We start from the raw sequence: 25545 nt of genomic DNA on the forward strand, positions 1-25545 counted from the left end.
CCTGTTCAGATTTGTAAAGTGATGTATTATCCATCTTTGCTATGGCTTATTTGAATGTACTCCTAGTTTGTAGACATCGCTCTCTCTCTCTCTGTTGTGTGTCAGTGCTCGGCCAAGTGTGGTCTGGGTCAGGAGAAGCGCTCTGTGCAGTGTCTCGCACAAACCGGCCAGCCGTCAAATGAGTGCCAAGACCTCCAGCGCCCGGCAGCCATGCAACAGTGCAAGAGCAAATGTGACCTCAGTAGCCTACCCATGGACATCCCCGAGGGTGACCCTGAAGGTCAAAGTTCAACTCTCTATTAAATACCTTCTCACTGTATTCTCCTGCCAGCTAAATATCCATCTAAGTTGTTCATTATTTTAACTCAAGTATTTTATATATTTTTCCCTTCCAGAGTGCAAAGATGTGAACACAGTGGCGTACTGCCCCCTGGTGCTCAGGTTTAAGTTCTGCAGCCGCCCCTACTTCAGACAGATGTGCTGTAAGACCTGCCAAGGACACTGACCCCTGAACCAGACCGAGAGCCAGACCAGGAGGCATCCCCAGAGGGCCCAGACCAGACCAGGAGCCACCCCTAGCGGGCCCAGACCAGACCCACTGAGCTGCACATTCCACAGGGGGGAGGGACGGCCCAGACAACGCACCGCAGATCAGCCTGGCTGACATCAGTGGACAGAGAAGTAGACGGTGGGAGGGTGAGAGAGAAAGAGAGAGAGAACTGTACTTTTATCCCGCACTCTGAAAGTGCGCTATCTTATACCAGCTTTGGGGACATTGCTGTGAAGACCAGATGAGCTGCTGGGATATCTCTCTGTTTCTATTTACGTACACTATATATACAAAAGTATGTGGACACCCCTTCAAATTAGTGGATTCGGCTATTTCAGCCACAACTGTTGCTGACAAGTGTATAAAATCGAGCACACAGCCATGCAATCTCCATAGACAAACATTGGCAGTAGAATGGCCTTACTGAAGAGCTCAGTGAATTTCAAGGTGGCACCGTCATAGGATGCAACGTTTCCAACAAGTCAGTTAGTCAGATTTCTGCCCTGCAATAGCTACCCCGGTCAACTGTAAGTGTTTTTATTGTGAAGTGGAAATGTCTAGGAGCAACAACGGCTCAACCGTGAAGTGGTAGGCCACACAAGCTCACAGAACAGGACCACCGAGTGCTAAAGCGCATAGCGAGTAAAACCATCTGTCCTCGGTTGCAACACTCACTATAGAGTTCCAAACTGCCTCTGGAAGCAACGTCAGCGCAATAACTGTTTGTTGGGAGCTTCTTGAAATGGGTTTCCATAACCGAGCAACTGCACACAAGCCTAAGAACCCCATGCGCAATGCCAAGCGTCGGCTGGAGGGGTGTAAAGCTATCCGCCATTCATCTCTGGAGAGATGAATCACGCTTCACCATCGCAGTCCGACGGACAAATCTGGGTTTGGCGGATGCCAGGAGAACGCTACCTGCCCCAATGCATAGTGCCAACTATAAAGTTTGGTGGAGGAGGAATAATGGTATGGGGTTGTTTTTCATGGTTTGGGCTAGGCCCCTTAGTTCCAGTGAAGGGAAATCTTAACGCTACAGCATACAGTGACATTCTAGACAATTCTGTGCTTCCAAATTTGTGGCAACAGTTTGGGGAAGACCCTATCCTGTTTTAGCATGACAATACCCCATGCACAAAGCAAGGTCCATACATAAATGGTTTGTCGAGGTCGGTGTGGAAGAACTTGACTGGCCTGCACAGAGCCCTGACCTTAACCCCATTGAACACCTTTGGGATGAATTGGAACGCTGAATGCAAGTCAGGCCTAATCGCCCAACATCAGTACCCGACCTCACTAATGCTCTTGTGGCTGAATGGAAGCAAGTCCCCGCAGCAATGTTCCAACATCTAGTGGAAAGCCTTCCCAGAAGAGTGGAGGCTGTTATAGCAGCAAGGGGGGGGGGACCAACTCCATATTACCATATTAATGCCTGTGATTTTGGAATGAGATGTTCGACGTGCAGGTGTCCACATATTTTTGGTCATGTAGTGTATATCCTTTAAGGGTTTGGTGCTACTACTATTGCCATGCTGGCCACAGGACTGGCCAAAGTACATTGTTCAGCTTAGTTACGTTTCTCTGTTGTTTATTAAGTGGCTCAGTCTTACCCTGAGCCGCTATGTCCATACAGACCTTTACTTGTATATTTACAGACGTTGTTCTATGTGTACACTAAATCTACACTGTACAAATGAAACTGTCCTGATAATTTACTATCACTTACCCAATGTAATGTTTGTTATCTGGTGGCTGTTGCCAACTCACTTGATCTTCTAAATTATCTTGTCAATGCTTTGTCTCAGAACAAAATCTTTTTGAAAAGGGTTTGATTTGCACAAAGTCTGACTAGTCATAGGGATACTGTATGTTCATTATTTGGGACTTGTCTTGAAGACTCTACTTAACACTCTCGATCCACGGTCTGGTCCATGTACATAACAGTTTACATGTCTTGCCATTTTACGGGACCCAGCAAGGGCTGGTAAATGATCGGTTCAGTTCTAGCAGCAAACCTCAACACTTCTCTCATACTGTAGTACTTACTATACATGTTTAGATACAGGCAAATCTACCATAGCCTCATCAATGTGAACAATGCTACATGGTACTCTGTATTAGTCACGTATACAGTGAGTGGAAACACAGTGTTCATCACTGAGTCAACCACCTCCAGCCTCTGATTACATCGGAACAGACCCTCCCATGCCCCCTGGCCTTGAGTGATCATTCTCTCTGATAGCATGGCCTTCCTACTATGCCTTTAATGGTCAACCAGTTTACTTCAGTCTCTAATATGTTACATGTACAGTAACTGCCTTCTTACACATTCATCCATCTACTGGGCTCACACTCAGAACCAGCCCTTGAAATAATGTCACCTCTCAATGAAGGAACAGAATTCTATTGGAGTAACTAGGTTGCTATTACTCTCCTGATGGTGCTTCTGAATGGTGCTATTTCTTAGCTAATTGTTGTCGTTGTTGGATGTCATTCTGTTGAATATAGCATGGTGGTAACACTTTACTTGACACCCAGTGTCATAACATGTCATAATCATGTCATAATATGTCATAACCTGTCATAATATGGTCATAACACTGTCATGACCCGTATATTTACACCTGTTGTGACATATATTGCGTTATTTTATGGCTGGTTATGACACCTACATAAGAGTGTCAAAACCAATGTTTATTCAAATTATTATTTTCTGCCAAGAAGTTACCTTTCATTTCAACGTTTTTTTCTTAAATCCTTTGTTGTAATAAATTCTTTACAGTCATGTTTTTTTCATCATATTTTAAATCACTTTTAGAAAATACGCTTTATGACACTGTCATGAAGCATTATGACCATCATGTGTCACTTTACTAGGGCTAAGAAAATACACTTTATGACACTGTCAAGTAGCATTATGACCATCATAATCATAAATGCCAGATAGGTATATTACGTACATGCCCTTATATCAGTCATCAGTCAAAAAGAGGGTGTCTTGTCCTGCTCCTGAAATCTGGTCCTGCATTCATCCCAGTCATCAGCAACAGAGCATTGGGGTAGGTGCATCAATGTGTGCGCAATTACAATGACAATTTAATATGGTAAATTTCAACAACAAAAAATATATAACATTAACATAGTGTTGGCACATAGGCTATGGTGTAATGGAATGTTTTGCCTTGTGTGGTAGGTTTTGTGGGTTTTGACACTCTTATGTAGGTGACAGTGTTATGATCATATTATGACAGGTTATGACAAGTTATGTCAGCTGTTATGACATATGACGCTGGGTGTCAAGTAGAGTGTTACCAGAAGGGTTTTGTTTGAGGTTGGTGCTAAAGTCACAGTTGTGCTATATCAGTTTGTGAGAAGAGAAGTTAAACATTTATTTCCCCACCTTTAGTAACTGGGTATAGGACCCATATCTGTTAACAATTTCTGATACAACTGGTTGTCAGCACACTACCTGATGCTTTACTATACTATCTAAACAGAACTGTTTTAATGAAACAAAGTGTCCTATTTGACTGTCTGAATATGTAAGCTAAGTACGTTTTGCCTTCAATTTTGAACCATCTGTGTCCATGGTCATGGTGTGACCTCAGAGACAAAACATTTTATCAAATAAGAGGGATAATATTGTTTGTTTGTTGTTTTCACATGCTAATTGTTACAGATATGTACTGTATTTTAATTACTATAGAAACATGCCCCCGTTCCCCATCTAAGACCTTTGAAATGAATATATTACAGTGAATAAATATGCCGCATTGTTAATAAATGCATAGGGAATTGTGTGCTTTACTCTCTCTCCACAGATTTGCCTGTTATAAACCCCGACGTTAAGTGATTATCCATCTATTTCTGTATCTCATAGATTCTTAATAAATGCTTGTTTGATTTAATGGTGCTGACCATACAAGAAGTGACAGAACAATTGTGCCCGACTAGAGATCAAGTGACACAACTAAATGTTGATCTAGAAAGAAAGTTCACCCATAAGGACAAAAGAGAGAACTTTCTGACCAATGTGGAAAACATTTGTGATTAACTTAAGGAGGAGACAAAGACAAGCAAGTGGGAAAAGTTTGATCTTGGTACTGTGGACTACAAGGAGCAGAAGGCATATTTCTGGAGGGATGGCCAGCAAACAGGAAGGGTGAACGCCAGCCCAGCCGTAATCCTAGAGGCCCACTGATGTGGCAATCAACCAACTCCCTCACATCTGACTCCAGTGACTAGACACCAATCAGCATCTAGTCACTGGACTCACTGGCCATGATATGTCAATGACATTTATTTTATAAACCCTTTTTACATCAGCAGTTGTCACAAAATGCTTTACAGAAACCCAGCCTAAAACCCCAAAGAGCAAGCAATGCAGGTGTAGAAGCTAGCCACGAAAAACTCCCTAGAAAGCAGGAACCTTGGAAGAAACGCAGAGGAACCAGGCCCAGTGATTTCACTGTGATCACAATTTAATGATGAAGATCACCATTTTTTTTATATATATAAATATACATTACACACAACTTGATGAAATGTCTCGCTTTTTAAAATGAAAAAGCTAAGTCAAAATTGTGTATTGTAGATTATTTGTTAATAATTCAGAAGTTTGAAACGAGTTGAAATTGGGAGGAATATGAGTGTTGAAATCATAGGTCAGAGGAATCCCTCATTCTTTCATTTTCATGAGAACCTGCTTGTTTTAGGCCTTGGAGTGATACATGCATACATTATACTGATATACACTTTTTAAAATGAAAGTAAAAACAAAAAAAGTATTAAATGCAGCTATACAGAGTCTTTAGCTATTCCGGGGAGAAAGGACGAGAGGTGGAAGGTCTGATGTTGTAACGCTCGTCGTAGAAAGTAGACCAAGGTGCAGTGTGTCGAGTGCTCATGATGAATACTTTATTTTAACTCAGAACACTATACAAACCAAACAAACAACGGAAAAACTAACGTAACGTTCTGCAGGCTACTAAGCTATGCAAAAACAAGATCCCACAAACCCAGGTGGAAAAAAACCCTACTTAAGTATGATCTCCAATTAGAGACAACGAGGACCGGCTGCCTCTAATTGGAGATTATCCCCCCAAAAAACAACATAGAAATAGAAAACTAGAACCTAAACAGAAATACTAAACATAGAAAAACACCCCCTGTCACACCCTGACCACGCTACCATAGAAAATAACAGCTTACCATGGTCAGGACGTGACAGTACCCCCCCCAAAGGTGCAGACTCCGAATGCCACTAAAAAACAAAAACAAAAGGGAGGATAGGATAGGATGGGTAACAAGTGTCAACGGCGGCTCTGGTGCAGTACCCAGAACCTTATCATCCAGCGAAATCCTCCAGTAGAGAAGGCGGCTCTGGTTCGGGGCGTACCCCCCACTCCGCCCGCTGATCCCTCTGTTTCTGTGCCACCGGACCGTGGATCATTGCCGGAGGCTTTGTACTGCAGACCGCCGCTGGAGGTTCCGGGCTGCAGGCCGCCGCTGAAGACTCCGGGCTGCAGGCCATCTCAGGAGGTTCCGGGCTGCAGGCCGTCTCAGGAGGTTCCGGGCTGCCGGCCGTCTCAGGAGGTTCCGGGCTGCAGGCCGTCTCAGGAGGTTCCGGGCTGCAGGCCGTCTCAGGAGGTTCCAGGCTGCAGGCCGTCTCAGGAGGTTCCGGGCTGGGGATCGTCGCTACAGGCTCCATGCCATGGATCTTTACTGCAGGCTCCGCGCCATGGATCACCACTGGAGGCTTTGTGCATGGATCATCACTGGAGGCTCTGGGCAATGGATCATCACTGGAGGCTCCGGGCCATGGATTATCACTGGAGACTCCGGACTGGGGAACGTCGCTGAGAGTTCTGGACTAGGGAACGTCGCTGGAGCTCGGGTGCGCAGAGCAGGCACAGGGTATACTGGGCCTTGGAGGCGCATTGGGGGTCTGAAGCTTATGACTGGCACAACCCGTCCCGGCTGGATACTTATTTTAGTCCGGCAAGGGCGGGTTGCTGGCACAGGACGGACTGGGCTGTGCAGGCACACTGGTGACACAGTGCGTAGAGCTGGCGCAGGATAACCTGGGCCGAAGAGACGCACCGGAGACCAGGAATGCTGAGCAGGCACAATCCTTCCTGGCTGAATGCCAACTCTAGCATGGCAACTGTGGGAAGCTTGCACCGAGCGCACCGGGCTGTAGCTGCTCACTGGCGACACAGTGCGCATAACACGGTGCTTGCTCAATCACTCGCCCCCCACGGTAAGCACGGGGAGTTGGCCCAGATCTCCACCCTGACTCTGCCAATCTCTCCGTGTGCCCCCCCCCCAAAACATTTTTTGGGGCTGCCTCTTGTGCTTGTTGCCGGGCTAGTTCTTCTCATCGCCGCTCTGCTCTCGCTGCCTCCACCTGTTCCCATGGGAGGCGATTCCATCCAGCTTGGATCTACTCCCACGTCCAGGATCCCTTGCCGTCCAGCATTATTCCCAGGTCCATTCCTGATCACGCTGCTTGGTCTGTTGGTGGTGGGATCTTCTGTAACGCTCGTCGTAGAAAGTAGACCAAGGTGCAGCGTGTCGAGTGCTCATGATGAATACTTTATTTTAACTCAGAACACTATACAAACCAAACAAACAACAGAAAAACAAACGTCACGTTCTGCAGGCTACTAAGCTATGCAAAAACAAGATCCCACAAACCCAGGTGGAAAAAAACCCTACTTAAGTATGATCTCCAATTAGAGACAACGAGGACCAGCTGCCTCTAATTGGAGATCATCCCAAAAAACAACAACATAGAAATAGAAAACTAGAACCTAAATATAGAAATACAAAACATAGAAAAACACCCCCTGTCACGCCCTGACCACTCTACCATAGAAAATAACAGCTTACCATGGTCAGGACGTGACAGATGTCAGAAAGGGGATTATGGAGTCATGACTGCCCCATCATGTTGATTTGCCAGTATGTCAATCACATTTCAATTCAGTTTCAGTTAAATTCAATTCAGTTTCAGTTCATTGTTACACTCCCTCCTCTTAGAATCAGTTAAAAAAATCTGAGGCCTGGTCCAGAAACAACCTAATATTGTTTAACAAAACATAAAATAATAAATTAACAAAACATCTAAATTAATCACAGAAATACACACAACAAAACAAACTAACAAATAAACATCTACACCACAGAACACCATGGCAGACAAGATTTCACAAATCGGAAAATAGCATAAGATTAACGACATTCGTAGATAGTGTGTGTGTAAAAATACTGTCAAGGAGGTGTGTAAACAAAACCCATTAACAATTTGGCAAGATAAGAAGTTGGGGTATGGGGGAGACAAATACTGATACCTACATATGGAAAAAAAGATGATTGCTACGGTGTGTGGTCATCCAGAAAGAAAATTACAACAAAGAGAAAAACAGCATCAATGTCACGCCCTGACCTGAGAGAGCCGTTTTTCTCTGTTTGGTTAGGTCAGGGTGTGACATGGGGTGGGCATTCTATGTGTTGTATGTCTATGTTGTTTTTTTCTTTGATTGGCCGAGTATGGTTTCCAATCAGAGGCAGCTGTCATTCGTTGTCTCTGATTTGGGAATCATACTTAGGCAGCCCTTTTTCCCACAGTCAGTTGTGGGATCTTGTCTTTGTGTTGCATGTGTTTGCACGCCTAGCGTTTCGGTCGGTGTATTGTTTATTGTTTTTGCTGGTTCTCCTTTAACAATAAATATGATGAACCCAACTCACGCTGCGCCTTGGTCTACTCCTACCGACGAACGTCACAATCAACTCTCATGTTAATTACATTGTTTCTTATTCAGGAGTGGAGTTAAAAATAAGTGAAAAACCCCTAAATTAACACGATGGAAATCACAACCAATAACACTTTCACATTTGTGTGAAAGGCAGACTAAAAACGAATTAAAAGGCAGACTACAGAAGTGGGACACAATAACTAAATGGAGCAGATATATATACACTGCTCAAAAAAATAAAGTGAACACTTAAACAACACAATGTAACTCCAAGTCAATCACACTTCTGTGAAATCAAACTGTCCACTTAGGAAGCAACACTGATTGACAATAAATGTCACATGCTGTTGTGCAAATGGAATAGACAACAGGTGGAAATTAGCAAGACACCCCCAATAAAGGAGTGGTTCTGCAGGTGGGGACCACAGACCACTTCTCAGTTCCTATGCTTCCTGGCTGATGTTTTGGTCACTTTTGAATGCTGGCGGTGCTTTCACTCTAGTGGTAGCATGAGACGGAGTCTACAACCCACACAAGTGGCTCAGGTAGTGCAGCTCATCCAGGATGGCACATCAATGCGAGCTGTGGCAAGAAGGTTTGCTGTGTCTGTCAGCGTAGTGTCCAGAGCATGGAGGTGCTACCAGGAGACAGGCCAGTACATCAGGAGACGTGGAGGAGGCCGTAGGAGGGCAACAACCCAGCAGCAGGACTGCTACCTCCGCCTTTGTGCAAGGAGGAGCAGGAGAAGCACTGCCAGAGCCCTGCAAAATGACCTCCAGCAGGCCACAAATGTGCATGTGTCTGCTCAAACGGTCAGAAACAGACTCCATGAGGGTGGTATGAGGGCCCGACGTCCACAGGTGGGGGTTGTGCTTACAGCCCAACACCGTGCAGGACGTTTGGCATTTGCCAGAGAACACCAAGATTGGCAAATTCGCCACTGGCGCCCTGTGCTCTTCACAGATGAAAGCAGGTTCACACTGAGCACATGACAGACGTGACAGAGTCTGGAGACGCCGTGGAGAACGTTCTGCTGCCTGCAACATCCTCCAGCATGACCGGTTTGGCGGTGGGTCAGTCATGGTGTGGGGTGGCATTTCTTTGGGGGGCCGCACAGCCCTCCATTTGCTCGCCAGAGGTAGCCTGACTGCCATTAGGTACCGAGATGAGATCCTCAGACCCCTTGTGAGACCATATGCTGGTGCGGTTGGCCCTGGGTTCCTCCTAATGCAAGACAATGCTAGACCTCATGTGTCTGGACTGTGTCAGCAGTTCCTGCAAGAGGAAGGCATTGATGCTATGGACTGGCCCACCCGTTCCCCAGACCTGAATCCAATTGAGCACATCTGGGACATCATGTCTCGCTCCATCCACCAACGCCACGTTGCACCACAGACTGTCCAGGAGTTGGCGGATGCTTTAGTCCAGGTCTCGGAGGAGATCCCTCAGGAGACCATCCGCCACCTCATCAGGAGCATGCCCAGGCGTTGTAGGGAGTCCACACACACTACTGAGCCTCATTTTGACTTGTTTTAAGGACATTACATCAAAGTTGGATCAGCCTGTAGTGTGGTTTTCCACTTTAATTTTGAGTGTGACTCCAAATCCAGAACTCCATGGGTTGATAAATTGGATTTCCATTGATTATTTTTGTGTGATTTTGTTGTCAGCACATTCAACTATGTAAAGAAAAAAGTATTTAATAAGATTATTTCTTTCATTCAGATCTAGGATGTGTTGTTTAAGTGTTCCCTTTATTTTTTTTGAGCAGTATATATACACACACACACTTGAAACCTTTCCCTTTCCCTAACTCCATTCCGTTACCTGGTGAACAACGTCATCGAATGTGCGGTCATCACAACCACCCTGCTTCACCCCAATAAATGGTTTATTTTATTTAACTAGGCAAGTCAGTTAAGAACACATTGTTATTTACAATGACAGCCTACCGGGGAACATTGGGTTAACTGTCTTGTTCAGGAGTAGAACAACAGATATTTACCTTGTCAGCTCTGGGATTTGATTTAGCAATCTTTCAGTTACTGGGCCAACGCTCTAACCACTAGGCTACCAGCCGCCACAGGAGAGGTCAAAGTAGGAAGACCGCAAAACCCAAAATACCCCCCACATACGCGGAGCAAGACACAGTAATTAACTTGTCCAACAGGTCTATATCTGATACATATGCTAATCTGCCCTAGGCAAGGGACTATCATTTGTCCCAACATCACAGGCCAATACAAACGTTTTTCCTCAGTTGGAGATTGGTAATGGGGTTGCTCCCTATGCACTTGCCAATGTTAATCCATTGAATGAGATTAGTAACCAGACAGCATATAGTGCTAATGTTTTTCCCATTGATAACCTGAATGACAATGAATTTGACTCTCACCCTGAGGATATGACAAGGGAAAAGACACATTTTAAGAGGAAAAGCACATTTTTACCACCCAAAAGAAATCCCTCTCTTTAAACATATTGCCGCCTAGTTGAGAAAGATGTACATCATCTCCTGGCTAAGAAACAAGAATACAAGGTATTCCACAATATGTCCAAAACAGAGAAAAAATCTCTTACGGAACTGAAAAATGACTCCAGTATCATAAAACGTGCCGACAAAGGAGGTGCAATAGTGATACTAAATGCTGCAGACTATCTGAAGGAAATTCTGAGACAATTTAGTGATGATGAATTTGACAAAAGACTCCCTAAGGATCCTACTAATCAATTCAAGTCTTTGATCCATGGTAAATTGTCGACATTTTTGAATAAAGGGGAAATTATAAAGACAGAATTTGAGTATATGAAAGTTGACTGCCCAACCAAACCTGTCATATACACTCTCCCCAAAATTCACAAGAGCATGACGCCACCTAGACCAGTGTCACGACTTCTGCCGAAGTCGATGCCCCTCCTTGTTCGGGTGGTGCTCGGCGATCGACGTCACCAGTCTTCTAGCCATCATTGATCCATTTTTCATTTTCCATTGGTTTTGTCTTGTCTTCCTACACACCTGGTTCCAATCCCATTAATTACATGCTGTGTATTTAACCCTCTGTTTCCCCTCATGTCCTTGTCGGAGATTGTTTGTGGTTATGTGTTTGTGTATTTGTATAGGTGTGCGACGGGTATTTTTACCCATGTTTATTTTTATGTACGTTGGTTTTTTGGAGTTTGTTTTATAATATTAAATTACTCCAGTTACACCAAGTTGGTTTCTCCTGCGCCTGACTTCCCTGCCACCTACACACACGACAATGACAACCAGGCAGGCCCATTGTGAGTAACGGATCTCTGACAGAGAATATCTCTACCTTGGTAAATCATTTTGTGAAACCCTGGGTGATCTCTCTCCCCATGTATACCAGAGATTCTATTGATTTTATTAATCTTTTGAAATCTGTGGACCGTATACCTGAAAAGTCTATTCTGTGTACTTGTGATGTAACCAGTCTATATACTAACATCCCCCATCAGGGTGACCTAGAGGTCCTCATGTTCTACCTCAATGAACGTCCCCCTAAAGCTCTACCCAGCACCAAATGTATTGTGGACTTGGCTGAACTGGTACTAACCTCCAACTATTTTCTCTACAGAGGAGACTTCTTCCTCCAGACCAAAGGGACAGCGATGGGAAGCACTATGGCTCCTAATTATGCTAACCTATATATAGGAATGATTGGTTTCCAGACCTTAACCCCTTTCTTTCCAATATTATCCTAATTCAGAGATATTTGGATCACATTTTCATGATCTATACAATGACCCGGGAAGAACTCTTGGAATTCCATGCCTACCTAAACTCTATGAATAAGCATCTTCATTTCACCATTAACTATGATCTATCACAAATCAGTTTTCTTGATGTGATGGTTATTAAGAACAAAACCTCCCTCTCTACAGGAAACCTACGGACAGGAATAACCTCCTTAGAGGTGACAGCTTAATCTACGTCCGCTTATTAAAAGTCTCCCTGTAAATCAATTCAGTCGCATCAGAAAAATATGCAGCTCTGATGCTTCTTACCAGAAACAGACCAAGGACCTCACACAAAGGTTTAAGGAAAGGGTGTACAAAGACAATTGGGTAAAACATGCCGATGATCGTTTTGAAGTGCTAACACAGCTGGAAAGCCTTCAACCAAAAGTTAAAGAAAAAACAGAACATGTCCCCTCATGCTTCACCCTATACTCACCACTGGAGAAGGAATTTAAGGACATTATCAGGAAGCACTGGTACATTATTGATACTGACCCACAATAGAAACCCATATTTAAATATCCCCCACGTATACTAACATCCCCCGTTAAAAGACTCCCAAACGTGAGAGACATTGAGGTTAAATCGGATTATCCACCAAAGAAAAGGGAAACTTTCTTGGACAAGGTTCCGGAGGGTAATTATAAATGTGATTCATTTACCCACCCGCACACAGGACAAAGATTTAAGATCAAAGGCCTGATTACATGCATGTCCACCAATGTTGTTTACATGTTGAAATGTAATTGATTGTGGTCTGTCTTACATAGGGAAAACCCATAGAAGCCATAAGACCTGGATCAGTGAGCACCGCAGCACTATACGGACAGGCGAGACAAAAAAATCTGGTCGCTGTTCATTTTGTACAAGCTGGGCCTCCTATTAGTTCTCTGAGATACATTGGAATATAAATGGTCAATATGTCACACAGGGGTGGGGACATTGAGAGGAAACTTCTTCAAAGGGAATCTTACTGGATCCACAGGCTCAACACACTGTTTCAGTGCATTCGAAAGTATTCAGACCCCTTGACTTTTTCCAGGTTTTGTTACGTTACAGCCTTATTCTAAAATGGATGACATTTTTTTCCCCTCATCAATCTACACACAATACCCCATAATGACAAAGCAAAAATAGTTTTTATTTATAAAAAAAAAAATATATATATATATATATACATTTATGTAAGTATTCAGACCCTGTACACAGTACTTTGTTGAAGCAGTGATTGCTGCCTCGAGTCTTCTTGGGTATGACGCTACAAGCTTGACACACCTGTACTTGGGGAGTTTCTCCCATTCTTCTCTGCAGAGCCTCTCAAGCCCTCTGAGGTTGGATGGGTAGCGTTCAGGTCTCTCCAAAGATTTTAGATTGGGTTCAAGTCCGGGCTCTGGCTAGGCCACTCAAGGACATTTAGAGACTTGTTCTGAAGCCACTCCAGCATTTTCCTGGCTGTGTGCTTAGGGTTGTTGTCCTGTTGGAAGGTGAACCTTCACCCCAGTCTAAGTTCTTGAGTCGTCTGGAGCAGGTTTTCATAAAGGATCTCTCTGTATTTTGCTCTGTTCATTTTCCCTCGATCCTGACTAGTCTCTCAGTCCCTGCTGCTGAAAAACATCCCCACAGCATGATGCTGCCACCACCATGCTTCACTGCAGAGATAGTGCTAGGTATCCTCCAGACGTGACGGTTGGCGTTCAGGCCAAAGAGTTCAATCTTGGTTTTACCAGACCAGAGAATCTTGTTTCTCATGGTCTGAGAATCGTTTAGGTGCCTTTTGGCAAAATCCAAGCTGGCTGTCATGTGCCTTTTACTGAGGAGTGGCTTCTGTCTGGCCACTCTACCATAAAGGCCTGATTGGTGGAGTGCTGCAACGATGGTTGTCCTTCTGGGAGGTTCTCCCATCTCCACAGAGGAACTCTGGATCTCTGTCAGAGTGACCATCGGGTTTTTGGTCACCTCCCTGACCAAGGCCCTTCTCCCCCGAATGCTCAGTTTGGCCAGGCGGCCAGCTTTAGGAAGAGTCTTGGTGGTTCCAAACATCTTCCATTTAAGAATGATGGAGGCCACTGTGTTCTTGGGGACCTATAATGCTGCAGAAATGTTTTGGTACCCTTCCCAGATCTGTGCCTCGTCACATTCCTGTCTCGGAGCTCTACGGACAATTACTTCGACCTCATGGCTTGGTTTTTGCTCTGACGTGTACGATCAATTGTTGGACCTTATATAGACAGGTGTGTGCCTTTCCAAATCATGTCCAGTTAATTGAATTTACCACAGGTGGACTCCAATCAAGTTGTAGAAACATCTCAAGGATGATCAATGGAAACGGGATGCACCTGAGCTCCATTTCTAATCTCATACCAAAAGGTGTGAATACTTATGTAAATAAGGTATTTCTATTTTTTGTATAAATATCGAAGATTACATTTGTCATTGACTTTAACAATGTATGATATAACAGCCCCTAACATGTACATTGACTGTTTGAAGAATTGAAAATGCAATGTCTATAGTGTGGCGTACAGCAGGTCAGCCACCAGGGGGAGACTCGTCGAGGCCTGGTGACAGACGAAGTATACATCACGCGGCGATGGCTCCATCTGCTGGACATGCCAGGTCTCGACGGGCTCTCTGCCCAGGACTAATTGCTCACCAGCTGTACAAGCCCCATAAAGCTGCCAGAAGGGCAGCACACAGAAGAGGACTGGGAGAAGTAAGGTGACTTCCGTGTAGTTGGAGACGGTGCCCGAGCTAAGACGAGGGAGTTTGAGTTTGTGTGGCAAACAGAATACAGCAAGACCCGGAGCCCAGAACACGGTATCCCAGAGAGGGTCTCATGGGGGAGACCTATCCTTTTCTTTTGATTTATTATTTAATAAACACCCTTGAAACCGAGCGAATCATGTGTCTGATCTGTGTAAACGTCTTGACCAAACTATGTCACCTCCTGTTGGGCGCACCCCGAATCAACTGCACCCATGGTCCCGGTGAAGGTTGACGGACACGACACGGGAGCTCTATTGGACTCCGGAAGTATGGTTACGCTCGTAACCACGAGCCTGCTGAACCAGGAGACCGAAAGGGATAGGGAGATGTCCATTTCCTGTGTTCATGGTAACACAAAGCGGTATCCAACCGTATGGACCAACATCGTGACACCACAACGGAGCTGCCAGATGACGGTGGGCGCAGTGCTAGAGTTGCTGGTACCTCTCCTAGTGGGACGGGATTGTCCTCTGTTTGCGGCCCTATGGGGGGAGGCTCGAGTTGAGGAAGAAGGTACGAGCCAGCCGAAGAAGAGAGCGGGGACGACCAATAGCCTGTGCGGCCCGGAAGCAACCGGTTAACCAGCATGTGTCTACGGCTCTGGAGTCGGAGGGGGCGCCGGAACCCGAACCCCTGGAGGAGGAGCCCATCCTACCCCTCCTCGATTTCGAGGGGCCAGTCAAGACCCCGCGGGAGGCCAACTGAGGGGACAATTCGGGACGGCCCAGTGGGAGGATCCGAACTTGAAAGCCGCCGCAGCCCAAGTGATAGCGGTGGATGGACAGCTACTTCTGGGGGTGAGTGAATGGCGATACCCCCATTTCCAAATCAAGAATAACCTCTTGTATCAGATGTCACGCCAACAGGGGGAACTTCGAGAGGTATTGTTGCTGCCTCGACGATACGTGGGAACCGTTCTTCAACTGGCCCACACCCACCTGTTGGGGGCACACCTGGGAATGGAGAAGACCCGGGAACGGATCGCCGCCCGGTTCCACTGGCCCGGGATGAGGAGGGCCGTGGAAGACTACTGTCGCAGCTGCCTGGAGTGTCAACTCACGGCACCGAAAGTCCACTTCCGAAGCCCATTGGTCCCCCTACCGATCATCGGGGTGAACTTTGAACGCATCGCCATGGACATAGTGGGACCCCTGGTAAAAACAGCACGAGGACACCGGTACATCCTTGTGATAGTAGATTATGCCATGTGATAGTTGATTATGCCACCCGGTGTCCCGAGGCCATTCCCCTACGGGCGGCGATATCCAAGGGAATCGCCCGGGAGCTGTTCCACCTCTTTAGCCGGGTGGGCATCCCGAACGAGATCTTGACAGACCAAGGTACAGAGTTTATGTCCCGCCTCATGAAAGAGTTGTGTGCCCTCCTGCAGATCAAGCAGATCCGGATCTCCATTTTTCACCCACAGACGGATGGGCTCGTCGAGCGCTTTAATAAAATGCTCAAACAGATGCTGCGGAAGGTCATTGAGCATGACGGGAAGAACTGGGACCAGCTACTACCCCACCTAATGTTCTCAATCCGAGAAGTACCCCAATCCCCCACTGGGTTTTCCCCGTTCAAACTCCTCTACTGGATGAGGCCACGCGGCCTACTGGACCTCGCAAAGGAGGTGTGGGAAGTCCAACCGACCCCATTACGCAGCGTGGTAGAGCACGTGGAGACGATGAGGGAGCGGATGACAGCCATATGGCCCGTCGTGAGGGAACATATGGAGAAGGCCCAACGTGCCCAAGCCCAGGTCTACAATCGGGGAGCCCAGCCCCGAGAATTCAGGGTGGGAGACTGGGTGCTGGTCTTAATCCCCATGGCTGAAAGTAAGTTCCTGGCAACATGGCACGAACCATACGAGGTCGTCGAGAAGATGGGACCTGTCAATTACCGCGTATGGCAACCGGGGAGATGGAAACTTCAACAGATTTACCACGTGAACCTGTTGAAGAAGTGGCACGAGAGGACAGCCGTGGCCGTGTTATGGTCGGGACCCAGGACTCCAACGGGACCAGTGGTGGTCCCGAGCAATGAGGACCTCGACCCAGCCCAGAAGCAAGAGCTCAAGGAGCTTGTCGATCGGAACACGGCAGTGTTCTCCGAGAAGCCGGGCCGCACGACCCTCATTGAACACCACATCCGTACCTGGCTCAGCGAAACGGTAAGAAAGAGGCCATATCGGATTCCGGAGGCCGGAAGGAAGGCTGTGAAACAGGAAGTGGAGGCTATGCTGAGGATGGGGTTCGTTGAAGAGTCCCACAGTGCATGGTGCAGCCCCATCGTGTTGGTGCCCAAACCGGACGGTAGCCTCTGCTTCTGTAACGATTTCCGGGGGGGGAACGGCATCAGCTTGTTCAACGCATATCCCATGCCGAGGGTGGACAAGCTCATCGATCGATTGGGAAAGGCCCGGTACATCAGCACCCTTGACCTGACCAAAGGATATTGGCAGGTATCGTTGGCAGCCTCCTCCCGGGAGAAGACGACGTTTTCGACACCAGACGGGTTGTATCAGTACTGGGTGCTCCTGTTCGGTCTCCACGGAGCCCAGCCCACATTCCAGCGGCTGATGAACAAAGTACTTCGACCCCACCAGCAGTACGCAGCGGCCTATTTGGATGACATCATCATCCACAGCCAAGGTTGCGAAGAGCACTTGACGTGCCTCCAGGTGGTACTGGACGTGCTCAGACAAGCCGGGTTGACCGCGAACCCCAAGAAGTGCAAACTAGGTTTCGAGGAGGTGGAGTACCTGGGGTATTTGATCGGACGGGGGAACGTCAAGCCCCAGGAGAGGAAGGTTCACGCTGTGCGTGACTAGCCCGTTCCACGCACCAGACACAGGTCAAGTCCTTCCTGGGACTGTCAGGATACTATAGCCAATTTATCCCCAACTTTGAGGCTATAGCTTCCCCCCTCACCGATCTAACCAGGGGCCGCCTCCCGAAAACAGTGAAATGGACGAACGAGACAGAAGCGGCGTTCAGCCCTCTGAAGGAAGCGCTGTGCTCCCATCCGATTCTCGTAACGCCGATTTCCAGGTGCCGATGGTGGTCCAGACGAATGTGTGTGATACGGGACTAGGCGCCGTTCTGTCCCAGATACACGATGGGGAGGAGCACCCCATCATGTACATCAGCAGAAAGCTGGTTCCTAGAGAGAAAAAGTACTCTATTGTTGAGAAAGAGTGTCTAGTGGTGAAGTGGGCGCTAAACACTCTCAAGTATTACCTGTTGGGTACCCACTTCACCCTGGTCACGGACCATGCTCCCCTGGTCTGGATGGCCAGGGGAAAGGACACAAACGATCGGGTAACCAGGTGGTTCTTGTCCCTTCAACGCTTCTCTTTTTCTGTTGTGCACAGGTCAGGGGCGAAGCATGGAAACGCGGATGCCTTATCGAGAAGGGAGACGTATGTTGCACTGACGACAGTCCCCTCCCCGACAGAGCTAAAGGGGGGGTGTCAGGTCAGCCACCACGTGGAGACTCATCGAGGCCTGGTGACAGACGGAGTATACATCGCGAGGCGATGGCTCCATCTGCTGGACGTGCCAGGTCTCGATGGGCTCTCCGCCCAGGACTAATTTGGGCTGATTGGGGAGTTTGTGAGTAATCAAGGGCTGATTGCTCACCAGCTGTACAAGCCCCATAAAGCTGCCAGAAGGGCAGCACACAGGAGAGAACTGGGAGAAGTAAGGTGACTTCCGTGTAGTTGGAGACGGTGCCCGAGTTAAGATGAGGGAGTTTGAGTTTGTGTGGCAAACAGAATACAGCAAGACCCGGAGCCCAGAACACGGTATCCCAGAGAGGGTCTCATGGGGGAGACCTATCCTTTTCTTTTGATTTATTATTTAATAAACACCCTTGAAACCGAGCTAATCATACTCTGTCCGTGTCTGATCTGTGCAAACGTCTTGACCAAACCCCCTGGTCTGCCACAATAGATATAGGATGATTGTGTCTGTGAGTGTGTGTCCTCTGAGTCAGAGATCAGTTCAAATCAAATCAAATCAAATGTATTTATATAGCCCTTCTTACATCAGCTGATATCTCTAAGTGCTGTACAGAAACCCAGCCTAAAACCCAAAACAGCAAGCAATGCAGGTGTAGAAGCACGGTGGCTAGGAAAAACTCCCTAGAAAGGCCAAAACCTAGGAAGAAACCTAGAGAGGAACCAGGCTATGAGGGGTGGCCTGTCCTCTTCTGGCTGTGCCGGGTGGAGATTATAACAGCACATGGCCAAGATGTTCAAATGTTCATAAATGACCAGCATGGTCAAATAATAATATTCACAGTTGTCGAGGGTGTAACAAGTCAGCACCTCAAGAGTAAATGTCAGTTGGCTTTTCATAGCCGATCATTGAGAGTATTTCTACCGCTCCTGCTGTCTCTAGAGAGTTGAAAACAGCAGGTCTGGGACAGGTGGCACGTCCGGTGAACAGGTCAGGGTTCCATAGCCGCAGGCAGAACAGTTGAAACTGGAGCAGCAGCACGGCCAGGTGGACTGGGGAGAGCAAGGAGTCATCATGTAAGGCTCAGGTCCTCCGAGAGAGAGAAAGAGAGAATTAGAGAGAGCATACTTATTCACACAGGACACCGGATAAGACAGGAGAAATACTCCAGATATAACAGACTGACCCTAGCCCCCCGACACATAAACTACTGCAGCATAAATACTGGAGGCTGAGACAGGAGGGGTCAGGAGACACTGTGGCCCATCCGACGATACCCCCGGACAGGGCCAAACAGGAAGGATATAACCCCACCCACTTTGCCAAAGCACAGCCCCCACACCACTAGAGGGATATCTTCAACCACCAACTTACCATCCTGAGACAAGGCCGAGTATAGCCCACAAAGATCTCCGCCATGGCACAACCCAAGGGGGGGCGCCAACCCAGACAGGAAGACCACGTCAGTGACTCAACCCACTCAAGTGACGCACCCCTCCTAGGGACGGCATGGAAGAACACCAATAAGCCAGTGACTCAGCCCCTGTAATAGGGTTAGAGGCAGAGAATCCCAGTGGAGAGAGGGGAACCGGCCAGGCAGAGACAGCAAGGGCGGTTCGTTGCTCCAGAGCCTTTCCGTTCACCTTCACACTCCTGGGCCAGACTACACTCAATCATAGTACCCACTGAAGAGATGAGTCTTCAGTAAAGACTTAAAGGTTGAGACCGAGTCTGCATCTCTCACATGGGTAGGCAGACTATTCCATAAAATGGAGCTCTATAGGAGAAAGCCCTGCCTCCAGCTGTTTGCTTAGAAATTCTAGGGACAATTAGGAGGCCTGCGTCTTGTGACCGTAGCGTACGTGTAGGTATGTACGGCAGGACCAAATCGGAAAGATAGGTAGGAGCAAGCCCATGTAATGCTTTGTAGGTTAGCAGTAAAACCTTGAAATCAGCCCTTGCCTTAACAGGAAGCCAGTGTAGGGAGGCTAGCACGGGAGTAATATGATCAAATTTTTGGGTTCTAGTCAGGATTCTAGCAGGCGTATTTAGCACTAACTGAAGTTTATTTAGTGCTTTATCCGGGTAGCCGGAAAGTAGAGCATTGCAGTAGTCCATCCTAGAAGCAACAAAAGCATGGATTAATTTTTCTGCATCATTTGTGGACAGAAAGTTTCGGATTTTTGCAATGTTACGTAGATGGAAAAAAGCTGCCCTTGAAACAGTCTTGATATGTTCTTCAAAAGAGAGATCAGGGTCCAGAGTAACGCCGAGGTCCTTCACAGTTTTATTTGAGACGACTGTACAACCATCAAGATTAATTGTCAGATTTAACAGAAGATCTCTTTGTTTCTTGGGACCTAGAACAAGCATCTCTGTTTTGTCCGAGTTTAAAAGTAGAACATTTGCAGCCATCCACTTCCTTATGTCTGAAACACAGGTTTCTAGCGAGGGCAATTTTGGAGCTTCACCATGTTTCATTGAAATGTACAGCTGTGTGTCATCCGCATAGCAGTGACATTTAACATTATGTTTTTTCGAATGACATCCCCAAGAGGTAAAATATATAGTGAAAACAATAGTGGTCCTAAAACGGAACCTTGAGGAACACCGAAATGTACAAACTGATATCTTTCCGACAGATAAGGTCAGGCCAGAACTTGTCCGTGTAGACCAATTTGGGTTTCCAATCTCTCCAAAAGAATGTGGTGATCGATGGTATCAGGGGCAGCACTAAGATCTAGGAGCACGAGGACAGATGCAGAGCCTCGGTCTGACATCATTAAAAGGTAATTTACCACCTTCACAAGTGCAGTCTCAGTGCTATGATTGGGTCTAAAACCAGACTGAAGCGTTTCGTATACATTGTTTGTCTTCAGGAAGGCAGTGAGTTGCTGCACAACTGCTTTTTCAAAAATTTTGGAGAGGAATGGAAGATTCGATATAGGCCAATAGTTTTTTTATATTTTCTGGGTCAAGGTTTGGCTTTTTCAAGAGAGGCTTTACTACTGCCACTTTTAGTGAGTTTGGTACACATCCGGTGGATAGAGAACCGTTTATTATGTTCAACATAGGAGGGCCAAGCACAGGAAGCAGCTCTTTCAGTAGTTTAGTTGGAATAGGGTCCAGTATGCAGCTTGAAGTTTTAGAGGCCATGATTATTTTCATCATTGTGTAAAGAGATATAGTACTAAAACACTTGAGTGTCTCCCTTGATCCTAGGTCCTGGCAGAGTTGTGCAGACTCAGGACAACGGAGCTTTGGAGGATTTAAAGAGGAGTCCGTAATTTGCTTTCTAATGATCATGATCTTTTCCTCAAAGAAGTTCATGAATTTATTTACTGCTGAAGTGAAAGCAATCCTCTCTTGGGGAATTGTCACGCCCTGACCTGAGAGAGCCTTTTTTATGTCTCCTTTTAGGTTTGGTCAGGGTGTGATTTGGGTGGGCATTCTATGTCCTTTTTCTATGCTTTGTATTTCTTTGTTTTGGCCGGGTATGGCTCTCAATCAGGGACAGCTGTATATCGTTGTTGCTGATTGGGAGCCATACTAAGGCAGCCTGTTTTCCTTTGGGTTTTGTGGGTGGTTAATTTCGGTTTAGTGTTTTGCACCTGACAGAACTGTTTGGCTGTCGGTTTCTTGTTTTTTTTGTTTAAAGTGTTCTATCTTTAATAAATTCATGATGAGCACTAACCACGCTGCGCCTTGGTCTACTCTCTCCAAAGACAGCCATTACAGGAATGCTGCTTTTTAGTTAGCTTTGCGACAGTATCAAAAATACATTTCGGATTGTTCTTATTTTCCTCAATTAAGTTGGAAAAATAGGATGATCGAGCAGCAGTGAGGGCTCTTCGATACAGAACGGTACTGTCTTTCCAAGCTAATCGGAAGACTTCCAGTTTGGTGTGGCGCCATTTCCATTCCAATTTTCTGGAAGCTTGCGTCAGAGCTCGTGTATTTTCTGTATACCAGGGAGCTAGTTTCTTATGACAAATATTTTTAGTTTTTAGGGGTGCAACTGCATCTAGGGTATTGCGCAAAGTTAACTTGAGTTCCTCAGTTAGGTGGTTAACTGATTTTTGTCCTCTGATGTCCTTGGGTAGGCAGAGGGAGTCTGGAAGGGCATCAAGGAATCTTTGGGTTGTCTGAGAATTTATAACACGGCTTTTGATGCTCCTTGGTTGGGGTCTGAGCAGATTATTTGTTGCGATTGCAAACGTAATAAAATGGTGGTCCGATAGTCCAGGATTATGAGGAAAAACATTAAGATCCAAAACATTTATTCCACGGGACAAAACTAGGTCCAGAGTATGACTGTGGCAGTGAGTAGGTCCAGAGACATGTTGGACAAAACCCACTGAGTCGATGATGGCTCCGAAAGCCTTTTGGAGTGGGTCTGTGGACTTTTCCATATGAATATTAAAGTCACCAAAAATTAGAATATTATCTGCTGTGACTACAGTGTCCGATAGGAATTCAGGGAACTCAGTGAGGAACGCTGTATATGGCCCAGGAGGCCTGTAAACAGTAGCTATAAAAAGTGATTGAGTAGGCTGCATAGATTTCATGACTAGAAGCTCAAAAGACGAAAACGTCGTTTTTTTTTTTTTTTGTAAATTGAAATTTGCTATCGTAAATGTTAGCAATACCTCTGCCTTTGCGGGATGCACGGGGGATATGGTCACTAGTGTAACCAGGAGGTGAGGCCTCATTTAACACAGTAAATTCATCAGGCTTAAGCCATGTTTCAGTCAGGCCAATCACATCAAGATTATGATCAGTGATTAGTTCATGGACTATAACTGCATTTGAAGTGAGGGATTGAACATTAAGTAGCCCTATTTTGAGATGTGAGGTATCACGATCTCTTTCAATAATGGCAGGAATGGAGGAGGTCTTTATTCTAGTGAGATTGCTAAGGCGAACACCGCCATGTTTAGTTTTGCCCAACCTAGGTCGAGGCACAGACACGGTCTCAATGGGGATAGCTGAGCTGACTACACTGACTGTGCTAGTGGCAGACTCCATTGAGCTGGCAGGCTGGCTAACAGCCTGCTGCCTGGCCTGCACCCTATTTCATTGTTCTTGTTTCGCTCTAGGTCTGTGTATGAGGAAGTAGATTTGAACGCTGTGGATGTTGAAGTCTTCTTGGTGTCTCTCTGACTGACTGTGTGTGCTGGAGACTTCCTGACTGTGATGGCTGTACTTTGAGGGTCTAGTGTGGGATTTCCGACACACACACACACACACACACACACACACTGGACTTTGGACAGCTGAGGCAGGACCGCAGGAAGAGAGAGGCACACACAACGCTGGCACGATGGTAACACACCTCCACCTCACACACACATTTAGACTGATGCGGATTCTCACTAGGGCTTGTCTATTCTCTACAGCTATACACTGAGTTTTCCTCTCTCACAGACTTACTGAAAACACGGCCTTATATGTTAAGTTGAGGTCACTTGACACAGCTGTACAGTGAAGTCTCACATTCTGCCCTGAAGCTAGCACTTTGAAGCCTGGGCACTGCTGACTTAGAACAGATGTTGAAGCACGGTGATGTTCAGTGGTGTCTGACTGAGTTTTAAACCTGTTCCATTCTTACACAATGAATGGAAGAGGGCATAATGTGAAATGGTAAAGATATGTGAAGATGATGAAAGGAAAATAGATAACTTCTATGTTCTATCGCTCTTTTCAACAACTGTCATACAACAAAGCGTTGCAAAACAGGGGGTAGTGGACGTTAAGTAGTAGAGAATGTAACTCCTTAAATGGAGAAGATGGTTTCCTTTCCTCCTTTGACTGACAAGCCCTGCTCGTGTCCACCTAGGTTTTGGTGAGCATTCCTACACTAGAGGGATAGATATATACTCACATTTCAGTAAGAGTGTGTGCTTTTCATAACCAGAGATTGGATTCTTATGACTTTAACACGACATGAGAGAAAAGGTACATGATCAAAAACATTCAAAACTGTCCTATCAAATGTGAAAAGGAGCACTAGATGTGTCTATTGTTCCTGAGAAGCTGGGTAAGGTCTAACCGCAGGGGTGTAAGGAGGGACTGCAGCAGAGATGTGTTGTAAAGTCGAGAGGGTTTCACAAGATGCAGTGGCGAGGCTTTAGAGGGGAAGTGCAGCAGCCCTGGCAGAGAGACAGATGGGCCTTTGGTTTCTATCGCAATACTTCCTCCTCACACTCCCAAGCACAGATCCTGCCTCTAACTGGATACCCAAACACAACAGATTTTCGAAGATAACGGAATTAGCCAAATTTACATTAAGCTTACATTAAGACCGTTTTCATTGATGGATATATTTTTGATGCCCTGTCAGGACTTTCTCTGCGACAGGCTGACAGTAGTGACAGGGATGATGAATAGAATACAGTAGTAGCACAAAGCATCTCTCAGGTCTGACACTGCACAGCAGAAAGTGCGCCGTTTTTAACTTGATCAACAATCACATCAGCACTTAGCTATTTTAAGCTTTTGGATTTTGTCCACCATGTCCACCATTTTATCAGCACATCCTCACACTTGTGGTTATGACTATGGTACAACCTAATGTTAGGTAAAGAGCTGAGATACTGTAGATCAATTGAAACTCAGATTTTTTTCTCTCTGTCTCTGTCTAACCTAATCACTGTCTTATTGTCGCTGACTTATTTGAGTGTTTTGTACAGTTTAAATTTCAAACAAATGGATAATCTGATTTTGTATGTGAAAACAAGGTGTCAGTCCCATGCTGGTGATGTGGGAGAGTGAGTGAGTGAGAGAGAGTGAGTGAGGGAGAGTGAGAGAGAGAGTGTGAGAGAGAGTGAGAGAGAGAGAGGGAGAGAGAGAGAGCGGGAGAGAGAGGGAGAGTGAGAGAGAGAGAGAGTGAGAGAGAGTGCGAGAGAGAGAGTGAGAGAGAGTGAGAGAGAGAGGGAGAGAGAGGAAGAGAGAGGGAGAGAGGGGGAGAGTGAGAGAGAGAGGGAGAGGGAGAGAGAGGGGGAGAGTGAGAGAGAGAGAGTGAGAGAGAGTGAGTGAGTGAGGGAGAGTGAGAGAGAGAGTGTGAGAGAGAGTGTGAGAGAGAGTGAGAGAGAGTGAGAGAGGGAGGGAGAGGGAGAGGGAGAGAGAGAGTGAGAGAGAGAGAGTGAGAGAGTGAGAGAGTGAGAGAGAGTGAGCGAGAGTGAGAGAGGGAGAGAGAGAGTGAGAGAGAGAGTGAGAGAGAGAGGGAGAGAGAGGGAGAGAGGGG

General features: G+C 46.3%; 2 protein-coding genes across 2 annotated transcripts in view; both read left to right on the forward strand.

Moving 5' to 3' along the window:
• LOC106584371 (A disintegrin and metalloproteinase with thrombospondin motifs 10) overlaps positions 1–1386 on the forward strand; it is a 63121-nt gene extending 61735 nt beyond the window's left edge. The window contains exons 24-25 of the mRNA XM_014169600.2: positions 106–280; positions 396–1386. Coding sequence (XP_014025075.1) covers positions 106–280; positions 396–505 — 285 coding nt within the window. The 3' untranslated portion in view covers positions 506–1386. The remainder of the gene's footprint in view (positions 1–105; positions 281–395) is intronic.
• The window catches only part of LOC100286477 (myosin IE), a gene marked incomplete at its 5' end in the record, with an annotated part of 52321 nt that overhangs the window by 1821 nt on the left and 24955 nt on the right, over positions 1–25545 (forward strand). The window contains 2 exon segments of the mRNA NM_001146416.1: positions 8783–8793; positions 23545–23625. Coding sequence (NP_001139888.1) covers positions 23623–23625 — 3 coding nt within the window.

Source organism: Salmo salar, chromosome ssa23, assembly GCF_905237065.1.
Source record: "Salmo salar chromosome ssa23, Ssal_v3.1, whole genome shotgun sequence".
NCBI classification, from domain to species: Eukaryota; Metazoa; Chordata; class Actinopteri; order Salmoniformes; family Salmonidae; genus Salmo; species Salmo salar.